The sequence below is a fragment of the Ranitomeya imitator genome, chromosome 2, assembly GCF_032444005.1.
Source record: "Ranitomeya imitator isolate aRanImi1 chromosome 2, aRanImi1.pri, whole genome shotgun sequence".
Lineage (NCBI taxonomy): Eukaryota > Metazoa > Chordata > Amphibia > Anura > Dendrobatidae > Ranitomeya > Ranitomeya imitator.
Window position 1 is genome coordinate 413,150,952 of NC_091283.1, and position 16,347 is coordinate 413,167,298.

The 16,347-nt window shown below is 47.2% G+C and overlaps 1 protein-coding gene across 1 annotated transcript in view; it reads right to left on the reverse strand.

Moving 5' to 3' along the window:
• SDK2 (sidekick cell adhesion molecule 2) overlaps window positions 1-16,347 on the reverse strand; it is an 839,306-nt gene that overhangs the window by 20,894 nt on the left and 802,065 nt on the right. Inside the window, exons 35-38 of the mRNA XM_069750729.1 lie at window positions 10,010-10,111; window positions 8,773-8,888; window positions 3,417-3,603; window positions 307-444 (exon numbers count right to left, since the gene is read on the reverse strand). Coding sequence (XP_069606830.1) covers window positions 307-444; window positions 3,417-3,603; window positions 8,773-8,888; window positions 10,010-10,111 — 543 coding nt within the window. The remainder of the gene's footprint in view (window positions 1-306; window positions 445-3,416; window positions 3,604-8,772; window positions 8,889-10,009; window positions 10,112-16,347) is intronic.

Here is a 16,347-nt window from a genome sequence, read left to right on the forward strand (position 1 = left end):
CTTAGTCTTATGTGCGTCACTCCACATAGATGGCTTTCCACCAAGCCGGCTAATCAAAAGAGGCTAATCAAACATTTCCACGGCTCCCAACCAATGGACAGAGATTACTGTCTTGGCCGATGGACAGGGTCATGCAAATCAATTCATATCCCTCTGGTATGGCATCCCAGCTCTATTAAAGTGAGATGTAATACCATACACAACCTGAGGACAAGTGTGGTGCTGTTTAAGAAAAAACATTTTTGAACACATCTTTTTTTTTTTCTATTATACACTATTAGGCAAGTTGAACAGAATTACACTTACCGTCTATCGGTGTGCACGGCTCGTATACCAGTCTGTATCCTTCCAGAATTCCATTCGGGTAAATTGGCGCATCCCACGATACATTTACAGATGTGGTGGTCAGTTCGCTAAATCTAAGCGTGGCAGGGGCACTGGGAGCTGTAATGAAAGCCAATGTGAGATGACCACAAACTTATTTGTAAGGAATGCATCAGTGTGTTTTAAGAGAAACATGGAGAATGGCAGTCTGCTCGTGTTAACCTGAGCCTTGGGCTTGAGAGTAGGAGGCAACGGTGTGATGGGTGAATGAGCGCCACCACTGGCACCCTGGTTTACTTTATGCCATCGCTGGGTGTTGTCCTGCAACAAGAGGAACCCATGGCCCACAGCACCCACACAACGTGTGATGACAGGTTTGAGGATTACTGCCTGGTACCTAACAGCAGTCTGGGTGGCATTGACAATCACATGGAGATTTGTGCGACCTCCAAGGATATGCTGCCGCAAACAATCGCTGACCAACCGACAAATCGGTCGTACTGGATGATGTTGCATAATGTTCACCATGCCATCTGCAGACCCTGTCTGTGTAGGGAACAAGGCTCCAAATGAGGAGTTGTCAGTTCTGGTGTTCTTGCCAATTGAGCTACACTTTGTTGGATTGTGAGCACAGGTCCAACCACAGGACATGGGTCTTCATTCCATAATTTTTCACAGCTGGGTCAGAATCAGGTACGGCCTGGGGCTGAAATTCAGTCATGGCATTTGAAATTACACAGGCCCATGTTGTCCCTGTCCCCATGAACCAGATGGGATATATTACTAATATTACCCTGGATGGAGGAAAGGAAGATTTTCTATTTCTAATGATACCCGTGACCTGCTGGGGTAAGTAACGGAGTCAGCAACTTTGTGCTCCATCACAACTCTCAACAGTACGGGTATCTTGAGAACATCAATTCTGATAACAGCGTAGCAGACAAGGCAGCCCATGACCAGACAGGCCCTTCTGGCATTTGCCAGAATTGCTAGATGGCCAGTCCGGCCCTGGCCAGAATAATGTACATGAGTAACCACTGGTGGCCATTCTGTAGTGGGCTGGCAGGGCTAGTCCTGTTACTCCTCGCACAAAGCAGCAGATATCTACTACTACTAGTTCGTTGCCCGTCTATGTTCGGGTCTCCTTGTGTGTCCCGATATTTGCTCTATGCTCTTGAGACTGTGGTCGGCGGACTTCTTGTGGCGGTACGTATGGATGTGCCATTCTGGGGGAGCTGGAGGATCTTCATCCTATCAGTGTTGACAAGGACACTAGCAAAACTAAAAACTAGAGAAGAATCAGTCAGGAAGGATAAGGAGAGAAGAATTGTCTTGGACCTCCATTCCCTTTTTGGGTGTCTTCTTGTTGTTCCTCTCCAGCGCTTCTGTTGTCACTTTCATTTGCACCACAACTGGTTCCCAATCTTTATTTCCTATGAGGACAGTTTAATATCCCTGACTTCTCAGCAAGCTGGGGGTCATACTGTGGTGTGCACATGGTGCCAGAAGTTTTGAGCAAAGTACATGGTCACTTGACAAGATCTGGTCTGTAACGACCACTGCAAGACCATGTCCACATTGCGCCTGTCTGCACTTTCCCTGAATTCCACCTTGTCAGGTCACCATCACCTCTGCGGAAATTATATAACAACACAAAAATGTCGCCAGACTGGATTATCCACAGAGACTTATGTGTTAAAACAACTCCATACAAAACTGCATCACACCTCCCGGGGTCAGGAGGCAAATTTCCACACGTACATTTTATAATTATATGTGTGATGGAAATCTAAAAGCTGGGATATCACATGGAGACTGGCATGAACGTGTCCCTGCCGAGACCACCACTTTCTATCAGCAGGCTCTGTGATGCTGTTCCCATAGTGCCTGAATATTTGTGACACGTTGATGACAATTATGGCTTGTTTTGTGCTCCTGTCAGGATGAAAACTGGTAACTGCGATAAATGAGGTGGTGTCGGAGCTGATAAAGCTCAGAGACGAATTCTCGGCTGGGTGTTAGTGGAGCGCGGTTTGTCGGATGCAGGCTAATGTCACTTGACATCGTAGCAGGGAAGAGAACGGTGGATTCTGCTTCGGGGGCATCAGACTTTTCGGAGAGGTGTGCAAGCACCTACAGACTTGGCTGTGATTATGTAACTCTTGGTCCTCTTCAGCCAGAGGTAGATAATATGATAAATTATTCAAGTGAAATTCAGATTGATGGTATGAGACAAATCCAGTAACAATAAAATGGATCGGTAACATATCAGATTATTTTGCAGTTTTGTGCCAGTTTATTGGAGGTTTTGGACTATTGGGTCCATAGTAAATACATTTTACATGCAGGGAATTTCCAGTTAATCCATATTTGTTAGAGATGGTGTGAATCAATTTGCAAGAGCCAGGTTAGTAATGTCTGTTCGTCGGGCAAGAGCCCTAAGAATCGCCTCCTACCTCTTCGTTCGGTCAGCCGGCCTGGTGCAACGTCATCGTTACAGTGTGCACAGCAGGCCAGACATTCGAAAGAAGAGTAGGAGGAGGACATCATGGCTCCCGTCTGGCGGCCACAGTTTACTGACGTAGCTGATGTACCGGGTCCTGCTGTTTAATTCGCACTCTTATATTACACATGGATCTGCCAGACCACTGTGCGATCAATGTGTGTGGGGGCATCAAACTGTACGGAAGGCATTGTGTGGGTAACATACTGCGTTGGGGCAAGAAAAAGGGTATCCATCCGTGTGGTAGCACTATGGAGTGACAGTAGCAGCAGTATTTCTGTGTGGGCACATATAAAGGACTGTTCCGGGCTGTGCCTTAGCTCTGCGCTGCCGTCTGTCTTTCATTCCTTCAAAGTTAGGAGTTTTGCAGTAAATTTCTGGATAATTTATCTTGGATCTAATATGCATTTCTGAAGGAAGAGCGACCTCTAGTGGACAGAAAATCAAGAAAAATTGCAAAATGTTATGGAAAACCAATTTCCGTCACTTGATGTTGTCGTGCTGTGTATGACTGGCATTTCTAGAGGATCCTACTATATTGATGTCAGTATAAATACCCAGCTCTGTCGTCACTGCTGCGGCTCCTCACCTGCTTGCTGTGTCTGCCCGCGGATGGGTTGACTCCGGGGACCATCTCCGGCCGTATTAAAGGCCGCCACACTGATGAGGTAGGTGGTATAGCCGGTCAGGTTCTTGATCTTCACTCCACTCTCCGGCAGGAACAGGGTTCTTACTTTCTCAGTCTCATTTAGTCGGGTCGCCTCCCAGTAAAAAATCTGTGCAGAAAGGAAAAGGGTAAAGTACAAAAAGTACAATAAATTAGGGTTAATGCAATAAAGTCTACTTTATCTGTGATTACTTTTTATATTTTGGTTAATCCAGCTTCATTTAGGTCTGAGAAATTGACGACCAATGTGTCCTTCATTACAGCCCTACATCAGGGGTCTGCACACTTCACATCCACTGTTGCTGGCATGCCCTCACTGATTGTATATTGTGTGTTGTCATTACAACCCAGATTAATGCTGGGAGTCATAGTTTCTCATGTTGCAATACAATGTGCAAGAGTGTGCTGGAGTATGGATGTCTCAAGACCTGTGGTAGAGCTCCCCCTACTGCTCAGTGTTTGCATTACGCTGAACTTTTCCTGAGCTTTGATTAACCAAATAAAAAATTCAGGCAGAGCACAGGCCCAAAAAGCCTAGATGCAGAACAACGGAACCAACAATGCGAGGTGCGGAACACAGACGCAACAATGCAAGGGTGCAAAACATGGATCCAATGAGGCGGGGGTGCAGAACACATACTTACCCAACAAGGCCTATATGCAGAAGACAGATCCAACAAGGCAGGGGTGCAGTATAGTGACCCGACAAGACGTAGATGCAGAACAAAGACCCGACGAGATGGGGGTGCAGAACACAGACAGAACGAGGCAGGGGTGCATAACTCAGACCCAATAAGGCGACAGTGCAGAACACATACCCAACGAGGCGGGGTGCAGAACACAGACCCAATGAGGTGGGGGTGCAGAACACAGACCCAACGAGGCAGGGGTGCAGAATTCAGACCCAATGAGGCGGGAGTGCAGAACACAGACCCAACGAGGCAGGGGTGCAGAACACAGACCCACTCGACAAGGATTAGATGCAGAACACAGATCCAACAAGGCAGGGGTGCCTTATAGTGACCCAACAATACCTAGATGCAGATCAAAGACCCGAAAAGACGGGGTGCAGAACACAGATCCAACGAGGAGACGGTGCAGAACACAAACTGAACGAGGCAGGGGTGCAGAATAGCGACCTTACGATACCTAGATGCAGAACAAAGATCCGACGAGGCAGGGGTGCAGTATAGTGACCCGACGAGACCTAGATGCAGAACACAGACCCAGCGAAGCATGGGTGCCTTATAGTGACCCGACAATACATAGATGCAGAACAAAGACCCGACGAGACGGTGGTGCAGAACACAGACCCAATGAGGCAGGGGTGCAGAACTCAGACCCAACAAAGCAGAGGTGCAGAACTCAGACCCAACAAGGCGGAGGTGCAGAACACAGACCCACCCGACAAGGCCTAGATGCAGAACACAGATCCAACAAGGCAGGGGTGCAGAATATTGACCCGACAATACCTAGATGCAGAACAAAGACCTGAAGAGATGGGGGTGCAGAACACAGACCCAACGAGGAGACGGTGCAGAACACATACCCAATGAGGCAGGGGAGCAGAACACAGACCCACCCATCAAGGCTTAGATGCAGAACACAGATCCAACAAAGCAGGAGTTCAGAACAGTGACCTGACAATACCTAGATGCAGAACAAAGATCCGACAAGGCAGGGGTGCAGTATAGTGACCCGACGAGACCTAGATGCAGAACACAGACCCAACGAGGCAGGAGTGCAGGACACAGACCCACTCGACAAGGATTAGATGCAGAACACAGGGGTGCCTTATAGTGATCCGATAATACCTAGATGCAGAACAAAGACCCGATGAGACGGGGGTGCAGAACACAGACCCAATGAGGCAGGGGTGCAGATCTCAGACCCAACAGGGCGACAGTGCAGAACACATACCCAACAATGCAGGGGTGCAGAATATTGACCCGACAATACCTAGATGCAGAACAAAGACCCGAAGAGACGGGGGTGCAGAACACAGACCCAATGAGGAGACGGTGCAGGACACATACTTAATGAGGCGGGGTGCAGAACATGGATCCAATGAGGTGGGGGTGCAGAACACAGACCTACCAAACAAGGCCTATATGCAGGAGACAGATCCAACAAGGCAGGGGTGCAGAATAGTGACCCGACAAGACCTAGATGCAGAACACAGACCTAACAAGGCAGGAGTGCAGAACACAGACCCACTCGACAAGGATTAGATGCAGAACACAGATCCAACAAGGCAGAGGTGCCTTATAGTGACTCGATAATACCTAGACACAGAACAAAGACCCGATGAGACAGGGGTGCAGAACACAGACCCAAGAGGCAGGGGTGCAGAACTCAGACCCAACAGGGCGACGGCGCAGAACACATACCCAACAATGCGGGGAAGCAGAACACAGACCCACCCGACAAGGCCTAGATGCTGAACACAGATCCAACAAGGCAGGGGTGCAGAATATTGATCCGACAATACCTAGATGCAGAACAAAGACCCGAAGAGATGGGGGTGCAGAACACAGACCCAACGAGGCAGGGGTGCAGAACACAGACCCACCCGACAAGGCCTAGATGCAGAACACAGATCCAACAAGGCAGGGGTGCAGAATTGTGACCCGATGAGATCTAGATGCAGAACACAGACCCAACGAGGCAGGGGTGTAGTGTAATAAGAAGCCATGATATCCCTGAAGTGCCCTTGCAGGATGTGCCATTAATGAGGAAAGATCGCCATCTGCTGGTCAGATGAAATAAAGTGGAACCAAATTGTGCTGTAAAATTTGCAGGGGGAGAAACTTCACCTGCTGAACCTGATCAGGTGACACACAGGATGGACTTCCTTAATATAGAAGCCCTGCGCCAAACCACAGGCAGATTTGGTGGCAGAGAAGTAAGTAGAGCAGACAAGCTCCAGGGATGTCGCTGAGGCCAGCATTACAGGCCTCAGCGGGAAGTCTACGCTACCAAGATGTCAGCCATCACTTAACAAGATCGGGATCCCGCTCAGGAGGACTCCGAGTTTCATCTGCACTAGTCATGACCAGGATCCGTTCTCCATGCCAGTAAAGCTCAAGAGACCCGACTTTTCTTGTCAAAAGACGAGGCCTAGTCCACTCCACTCCGATTCTAAGAGACTTCCACCGACTGTCAAGCCGAGAAGATCCATGAGGAGATAGCAGCAGGCGGGATTAGGATCACAGGTGGGAGGGGTACGCTTGGTGCGTGGGAAGTTCAACAGGCTTTGATGGACTACGTCAGAGAAAGACTTTCAGCCTAGCAGGAAAATCAAGTGACCATCTCTAGGGCCAGAGCTGCAGAGAGAGAACTTACATGGTGACTCCCACAATTGGGAGCACCACCTTTGTGAAAAGAACAATAACGTTAAAGACTTCCTTTGCTTTTCCAAGTTTATTGTCATCTTTGTTGAATGTTGATCTGCCTGGTTAGTAACACTAATTGTGTAGAGTTACTTTAAATCACTGTATATAAATAGAGCTATAATCATCCCTGACTGTTTCCGCCTCGTGCCTCTGTGCGTTGCATTCAGACACCTGCATTTCAGCAGAACACAGACCCAAGACCCGACGCCTAGATGGAGAACACAGACCCAACAAGGTAGCGGTGCAAAACACAGATCCAATGAGGCAGGGCTGCAGAACACAGACTCACCCGACAAGGCCTAGATGCAGAACACAGATCCAACAAGGCAGGGGTGCTGAATACTTACACGGCGAGACCTAGATGCAGAACACAGATCTAACGATGTGGGGGTGCAGAACACAGACTCAACGAGGCGGGGATGCACATCACAGACTCAATGAGGCATGGGGGTAAAAAACATACCCTACAAGGCCTAGATACAGAACACCAATCCAATGAGACTGGGGTATAGAATACTGACCCGACAAGTCCTAGATGGAGAACATAGATCCAACGAGGCAGGGGTGCAGGACACGGACCCAACAAAATGAGGTTGCAAAACACAGACCTGACAAGGCCTAGATGCAGAACATAGATCCAACAAGACTGCTGCGTAGAATAGTGACCCGACAAGACCTAGATCTAGAACACAGACGAGACGAGTTCTAAATGGAGAACACAGATCTAACAAGGTGTGGGTGCAGGACACAGACCCGACGAGGTGAGGGTACAAAACACAGGCCCGACAAGGCCCAGATGCAGAACATAGATCCAATGAGGCTGTGGTGCAGAACACAGACCTGAAGGGGCGAGCGTACAAAACACAGATCCGACAATGTTTAGATTAGATGCAGAACACAGGCCCGATGAGTAGGGGGATGCAGAACACAGGCCCGACGATGCAGAACACAGACCCGCCGAGTAGGGGGATGCAGAACAAAGTCCCATTAAGGGGGCGATTGGATGTTTTTAGGTGCCCAGCTGTGCTGGTGCCCCTCATGACAGAGCCAGGAGCTGTGCCTATGCCATGAACTTCTGAAGAGTGGCACAGTGGCAAGAATTCCACGGCTGATCACATTTATGAGGACGGTGCTTACGATGCTGCAAGATTTGCAATAATTACAAAACTATTTATTAAATTCATGCATGAATGCGTCCGTCCTAATGAAGTGACGAATGCCCGCAGCGGGCGCCATAGTGAACGCTGATATTTATCCATCTGCACACACTGATTACACACACCGTTATTGGACTACTAATATTCTGTAATGTGGCCATTATCCATTTAATCCTCGTTATCTTTAATTTAAAGTGAAGAGAAACCATAAAAGTGAGAGTCAACTATTTCCGGAACGTGAAATTCTCCGGAGAACACTTCAGCACTTTATGAATGGGAAATCAATAGACGAAGAGACGGCACAATCATCACTTTTTAGGGATCTGTTTTGTGTAAATCTAGTAAATGAGAAAAGAGCTGAGGGCAGAGAACCAGTATTCTGGATTCGGGGGTGAGTGGCTGTAACATTGCTGACTGTCAGGAACTGGGCTTCACGTACCAATGAGGCACATGTCCCAAGGGCTATCATAGTAGTCAGCAGTCAATACATAGCCACGCCGGAATGTTACGTGCTGTAGTGCCTCCATAATAATGTAAGATCCACACTGACCACCTAACAAGGAGATCCCATGCCTCACCCTAGATATTAATCATGAATTATGGCATTCGAATAGCACATATATCCACAAATCTTGACTGGGGGGGGGGGGGGTTCAACCAATTGAAACCATACAAACTCCCCACAATACTGGACCATATAGTTACTCGGAGTAAAACACATCATACCTTGTATCCCTGTATGTCGCCATTTTGAGACTCCAGTGGAGGCGGGTCCCACATCACATCAAGCTGCACAGCGGTGGCACTTTGTATGGCGACGTTCTGCGGTGAAGCTGTGGGCACTGTGGAAAAAGAAATTATGGAAAGTGAAAAGCGCTGACGGCCATAAAGAGGACCTGTCACTTGTCATAAATGTTATATTTTTCATCTGATGTAAATGCTGCTGTTTCCTGAATCCAACTTTGTATTTCTTTTGTTCATGTGCCTGTCACTTGGTTACCGCGACAGAGAGGGTCCAGAAGATTGCGGCATCTGATTACACAAACCCCTGCACTTATTTGATTTGTTTCACCTACCATTTAGCAATTTCAGATCTTCCTTGCTCTGTTATTGCAAGGGTTAATCAGTTCTGTCTATCTCTTGGAGCTTCCTGTCATGAATTGTCTCAGCTGTTCTGTGTTGGCCACTCCCCTCTGGTATATACGTATGCTCACCACTTGCACTAGGGAGTTGCGGTTAATTGTTTTCAACTTCCTAGTTTAGTGTTGAAGGAGTAGTCGGAATTAGTAGCAGTCGGTTGGTGTTGTTTTCAGGATATATCTTTGTGGATTTGGTATTGTGTGTTTATCCTAATCCTCTTCCTATTTGGTTTGTCCCTTCTACTGTTCCCTTGATTTCCACTCTGTTGTTTTGTGAGTGTATTTGTATGATTGTAGTTTTCTTTGATACCTGTCTGTCAGGTTTGTGTTATCCTATACAGATCAGCATGCATATAGGAACATAGCAAGGTGCGATACCCTGGCATCTACACCATTAGGGGTAATCTGGGAAACAGTGATAGCCTAGGTGCCTAATAGCTTGAGTGACAGGGAAGGAGCCCATTGCATCGGGATATCCTGCTACAGTATTGTAACCACATCTCTCCATTCTTGAGATATGGCCCCCTCTTTCCTGTAAAAAGTTCTAGTCTTGTTAGCCAAGTGGGCGTGCTTTCCTATGGGAGTCTTCTTGGGAACTATGCCTACTTGGCTAACAAGGCTGGAATTATATTCTGGGAAGAGGAAGCCATATCTCAGGAAAAAACAGGAGCAGAAACAAAATAAAAACATTGCTGGATTCAGAAGAACAGTTTTATTTACACTAAGGAAAACCATACACATTTATGGCAAGTGACAAGTTCCCTTTAAGGCCATTTTGGAGACACCTTGGGGACCGATATAACAATATGATAGATGACACTTACCTGCCTCTCCAACAAAAACTTCCTGGGGGACACTGGCTGGTCCTTCGCCGGCGGCGTTGTACACACTCACTCTGATCTCATAACGCTTGTGCTTGTTCAGATCTAAAGCAGAAGACAAGATGGCGTGACCATCAATATACCGTACTTCTGTATCAGTATGGGGTACTATGGTTTTTTTTACTTGTCCTTGACTCAGTGATGTTAACGTTTTTGCATAAACTTAAAGGGAATCTTTCAGCAGGTTTTTCCTATGTAATCTGAGAACTGCATGATGTACGAACAGATACCCTGATTCCAGCGATGTATCACATAGTTTACTGGGTGCAGTGTTATGGCTGGCAATCAGGCAACACAGCGTGCAGTAATCAGCGCACATACAGAGATCTGGCAATAACCAAAAACAATAGGACGAGCTCTGAGACGTGGAATCTCTGTAGACTGCAGTACCTGATCTATCCTCACACAACTATAAGCAGCAGTGGATTGCGCCTAACAACTACCCATGCAACTCGGCACTGCCTGAGGAGCTGACTAGCCTGAAGATAGAAATACAAGCCTGACTTACCTCAGAGAAACACCCCAAAGGAATAGGCAGCCCCCCACACACAACGACTGCTAGCAAGACGAAAAGACAAACGTAGGAATGAAATAGATTCAGCAAAGTGAGGCCCGACACCCTAGACAGAGCGAGGATAGCAAAGAGAACCATGCAGTCCACAAAAAACCCTAAAACGAAAACCACGCAAAGGGGCAAAAAGACCCACCGTGCCGAACCAACAGCACGGCGGTGCACCCCTCTGCTTCTCAGAGCTTCCAGCAAAAGACAATAGCAAGCTGGACAGAAAAAAACAGAAAACAAACTAGAAGCACTTATCCAGCAGAGCAGCAGGCCCAAGGAAAGACGCAGTAGCTCAGATCCAACACTGGAACATCGACAAGGAGCAAGGAAGACAGACTCAGGTGGAGCTAAATAGCAAGGCAGCCAACGAGCTCACCAAAACACCTGAGGGAGGAAGCCCAGAGACTGCAATACCACTTGTGACCACAGAAGTGAACTCAGCCACAGAATTCACAACAGTACCCCCCCCTTGAGGAGGGGTCACCGAACCCTCACCAGAACCCCCAGGCCGACCAGGATGAGCCACATGAAAGGCACGAACAAGATCTGGGGCATGGACATCAGAGGCAAAAACCCAGGAATTATCTTCCTGAGCATAACCCTTCCATTTGACCAGATACTGGAGTTTCCGTCTAGAGACACGAGAATCCAAAATCTTCTCCACAATATACTCCAATTCCCCCTCCACCAAAACAGGGGCAGGAGGCTCCACAGATGGAACCATAGGTGCCACGTATCTCCTCAACAACGACCTATGGAATACATTATGTATGGAAAAGGAGTCTGGGAGGGTCAGACGAAAAGACACCGGATTGAGAATCTCAGAAATCCTATACGGACCAATAAAACGAGGTTTAAATTTAGGAGAGGAAACCTTCATAGGAATATGACGAGAAGATAACCAAACCAAATCCCCAACACGAAGTCGGGGTCCCACACGGCGTCTGCGATTAGCGAAAAGCTGAGCCTTCTCCTGGGACAAGGTCAAATTGTCCACTACCTGAGTCCAGATCTGCTGCAACCTGTCCACCACAGAATCCACACCAGGACAGTCCAAAGACTCAACCTGTCCTGAAGAGAAACGAGGATGGAACCCAGAATTGCAGAAAAATGGAGAGACCAAGGTAGCCGAGCTGGCCCGATTATTAAGGGCGAACTCAGCCAACGGCAAAAATGACACCCAATCATCCTGGTCAGCGGAAACAAAACATCTCAGATATGTTTCCAAGGTCTGATTGGTTCGTTCGGTCTGGCCATTAGTCTGAGGATGGAAGGCCGAGGAGAAAGATAGGTCAATGCCCATCCTACCACAAAAGGCTCGCCAGAACCTCGAGACAAACTGGGAACCTCTGTCAGAAACAATATTCTCAGGAATGCCATGTAAACGAACCACATGCTGGAAGAACAAAGGCACCAAATCAGAGGAGGAAGGCAATTTAACCAAGGGCACCAGATGGACCATTTTAGAAAAGCGATCACAGACCACCCAAATGACCGACATTTTTTGAGAAACGGGAAGGTCAGAAATGAAATCCATCGAAATATGTGTCCAAGGCCTCTTCGGGACCGGCAAGGGCAAAAGCAACCCACTGGCACGTGAACAGCAGGGCTTAGCCCTAGCACAAATTCCACAGGACTGCACAAAAGCACGCACATCCCGTGACAGAGATGGCCACCAGAAGGATCTAGCAACCAACTCCCTGGTACCAAAGATTCCTGGATGACCGGCCAGCACCGAACAATGAAGTTCAGAGATAACTTTACTAGTCCACCTATCAGGGACGAACAGTTTCTCGGCCGGACAACGATCAGGTTTATTAGCCTGAAATTTCTGCAACACTCTCCGCAAATCAGGGGAGATGGCAGACACAATGACTCCTTCCTTGAGGATACTCGCCGGCTCAGATAACCCCGGAGAGTCGGGCACAAAACTCCTAGACAGAGCATCCGCCTTCACATTTTTAGAGCCCGGAAGGTATGAAATCACAAAATCAAAACGAGCAAAAAATAACGACCAACGGGCCTGTCTAGGATTCAAGCGCTTGGCAGACTCGAGATAAGTCAAGTTCTTATGATCAGTCAATACCACCACGCGATGCTTAGCACCCTCAAGCCAATGACGCCACTCCTCGAATGCCCACTTCATGGCCAGCAACTCTCGGTTGCCCACATCATAATTACGCTCAGCAGCAGAAAATTTCCTGGAAAAGAAAGCACATGGTTTGAACACTGAGCAACCAGAACCTCTCTGTGACAAAACCGCCCCTGCACCAATCTCAGAAGCATCAACCTCGACCTGGAACGGAAGAGAAACATCAGGTTGACACAACACAGGGGCACAGCAAAAACGACGCTTCAACTCCTGAAAAGCTTCCACGGCAGCAGAAGACCAATTAACCAAATCAGCACCCTTCTTGGTCAAATCGGTCAATGGTCTGGCAATGCTAGAAAAATTACAGATGAAGCGACGATAAAAATTAGCAAAGCCCAGGAATTTCTGCAGACTTTTTAGAGATGTCGGCTGAGTCCAATCCTGGATGGCCTGAACCTTAACCGGATCCATCTCGATAGTAGAAGGGGAAAAGATGAACCCCAAAAATGAAACTTTCTGCACACCGAAGAGACACTTTGATCCCTTCACGAACAAGGAATTAGCACGCAGTACCTGGAAAACCATTCTGACTTGCTTCACATGAGACTCCCAATCATCTGAGAAGATCAAAATGTCATCCAAGTAAACAATCAAGAATTTATCCAGATACTCACGGAAAATGTCATGCATAAAAGACTGAAAAACAGATGGAGCATTGGCAAGTCCGAACGGCATCACCAGATACTCAAAATGACCCTCGGGCGTATTAAATGCCGTTTTCCATTCATCTCCCTGCCTGATTCTCACCAGATTATACGCACCACGAAGATCAATCTTAGTAAACCAACTAGCCCCCTTAATACGAGCAAACAAGTCAGAAATCAATGGCAAGGGATACTGAAACTTAACAGTGATCTTATTAAGAAGGCGGTAATCAATACACGGTCTTAGCGAACCATCCTTCTTGGCTACAAAAAAGAACCCTGCTCCCAATGGTGACGACGATGGGCGAATATGTCCCTTCTCCAGGGACTCCTTCACATAACTGCGCATAGCGGTGTGTTCAGGTACGGACAAATTAAATAAACGACCCTTAGGGAATTTACTACCAGGAATCAAATCGATAGCACAATCACAATTCCTATGCGGAGGTAGGGCATCAGACTTGGACTCTTCAAATACATCCTGAAAGTCCGACAAGAACTCTGGGATGTCAGAAGGAATGGATGACGAAATAGACAAAAATGGAACATCACCATGTACTCCCTGACAACCCCAGCTGGTTACCGACATAGAGTTCCAATCCAATACTGGATTATGGGTTTGTAGCCATGGCAACCCCAACACGACCACATCATGCAAATTATGCAGTACCAGAAAGCGAATAACTTCCTGATGTGCAGGAGCCATGCACATGGTCAGCTGGGCCCAGTACTGAGGCTTATTCTTGGCCAAAGGTGTAGCATCAATTCCTCTCAACGGAATAGGACACCGCAAAGGCTCCAAGAAAAATCCACAACGTTTAGCATAATCCAAATCCATCAGATTCAGGGCAGCGCCTGAATCCACAAACGCCATGACAGAATACGATGACAAAGAGCACATTAAGGTAATGGACAAAAGGAATTTGGACTGTACAGTACCAATAACGGCAGAGCTATCGAACCGCCTAGTGCGTTTAGGACAATTAGAAATAGCATGAGTAGAATCACCACAATAGAAACACAGTCTGTTCAGACGTCTGTGTTCTTGCCGTTCTACTTTAGTCATAGTCCTGTCGCACTGCATAGGCTCAGGTTTACTCTCAGGCAGTACCGCCAGATGGTGCACAGATTTACGCTCGCGCAAGCGACGACCGATCTGAATGGCCAAGGACATAGACTCATTCAAACCAGCAGGCATAGGAAATCCCACCATTACATCCTTAAGAGCTTCAGAGAGACCCTTTCTGAACAAAGCCGCTAGTGCAGATTCATTCCACAGAGTGAGTACTGACCATTTCCTAAATTTCTGACAATATACTTCTACATCATCCTGACCCTGGCATAAAGCCAGCAGATTTTGCTCAGCCCGATCCACTGAATTAGGCTCATCGTAAAGCAATCCCAGCGCCTGGAAAAATGCATCAACATTACTCAATGCAGAATCTCCTGGTGCAAGAGAAAACGCCCAGTCCTGTGGGTCGCCGCGCAAAAAAGAAATAATAATCAAAACCTGTTGAATAGGATTACCAGAAGAATGAGGTTTCAAGGCCAAAAATAGCTTACAATTATTTCTGAAGCTCAGGAACTTAGTTCTGTCACCAAAAAACAAATCAGGAATCGGAATTCTTGGTTCTAGCATCGATTTCTGATCAATAGTATCTTGAATCTTTTGTACATTTACAACGAGATTATCCATTGAGGAGCACAGAGCCTGAATATCCATGTCCACAGCTGTGTCCTGAAGCACTCTAATGTCTAGGGGAAAAAAAAGACTGAAGACAGAGCTAAGAAAAAAAAATGATGTCAGGATTTCTTTTTTCCCTCTATTGGAAATCATTGAAGGGCTCCTTGTACTGTTTTGGCTGGCAATCAGGCAACACAGCGTGCAGTAATCAGCGCACATACAGAGATCTGGCAATAACCAAAAACAATAGGACGAGCTCTGAGACGTGGAATCTCTGTAGACTGCAGTACCTGATCTATCCTCACACAACTATAAGCAGCAGTGGATTGCGCCTAACAACTACCCATGCAACTCGGCACTGCCTGAGGAGCTGACTAGCCTGAAGATAGAAATACAAGCCTGACTTACCTCAGAGAAATACCCCAAAGGAATAGGCAGCCCCCCACATATAATGACTGTTAGCAAGATGAAAAGACAAACGTAGGAATGAAATAGATTCAGCAAAGTGAGGCCCGATATTCTAGACAGAGCGAGGATAGCAAAGAGAACCATGCAGTCCACAAAAAACCCTAAAACGAAAACCACGCAAAGGGGCAAAAAGACCCACCGTGCCGAACCAACAGCACGGCGGTGCACCCCTCTGCTTCTCAGAGCTTCCAGCAAAAGACAATAGCAAGCTGGACAGAAAAAAACAGAAAACAAACTAGAAGCACTTATCCAGCAGAGCAGCAGGCCCAAGGAAAGACGCAGTAGCTCAGATCCAACACTGGAACATCGACAAGGAGCAAGGAAGACAGACTCAGGTGGAGCTAAATAGCAAGGCAGCCAACGAGCTCACCAAAACACCTGAGGGAGGAAGCCCAGAGACTGCAATACCACTTGTGACCACAGAAGTGAACTCAGCCACAGAATTCACAACAGTGCAGCAGTTGTGATAGAATCACCATTTTCTTTGCTGTAGATCTAGCAGAGCTCAAAAGAGTTTGTATAACCCCGCCCACACCACTGGTTGGCAGCTTTCTCTGTATAGTGACAGAAAGCAGCCAATCAGTGGTCGGGGCGGTGTTGAACTAGGAGGCACGAGACATCTAGTCCTGTACTGATAATCTCCTGCTGATAAAACACTAATTTTATTGAAACAGTTTTGCTGGAATCAGGGTCCCAGTCCCTACATTATGCTGCTCTCAGATTACATAGCAAAAACAACCTGCTGACGTGTTCTCTTTAAAACTACATTTT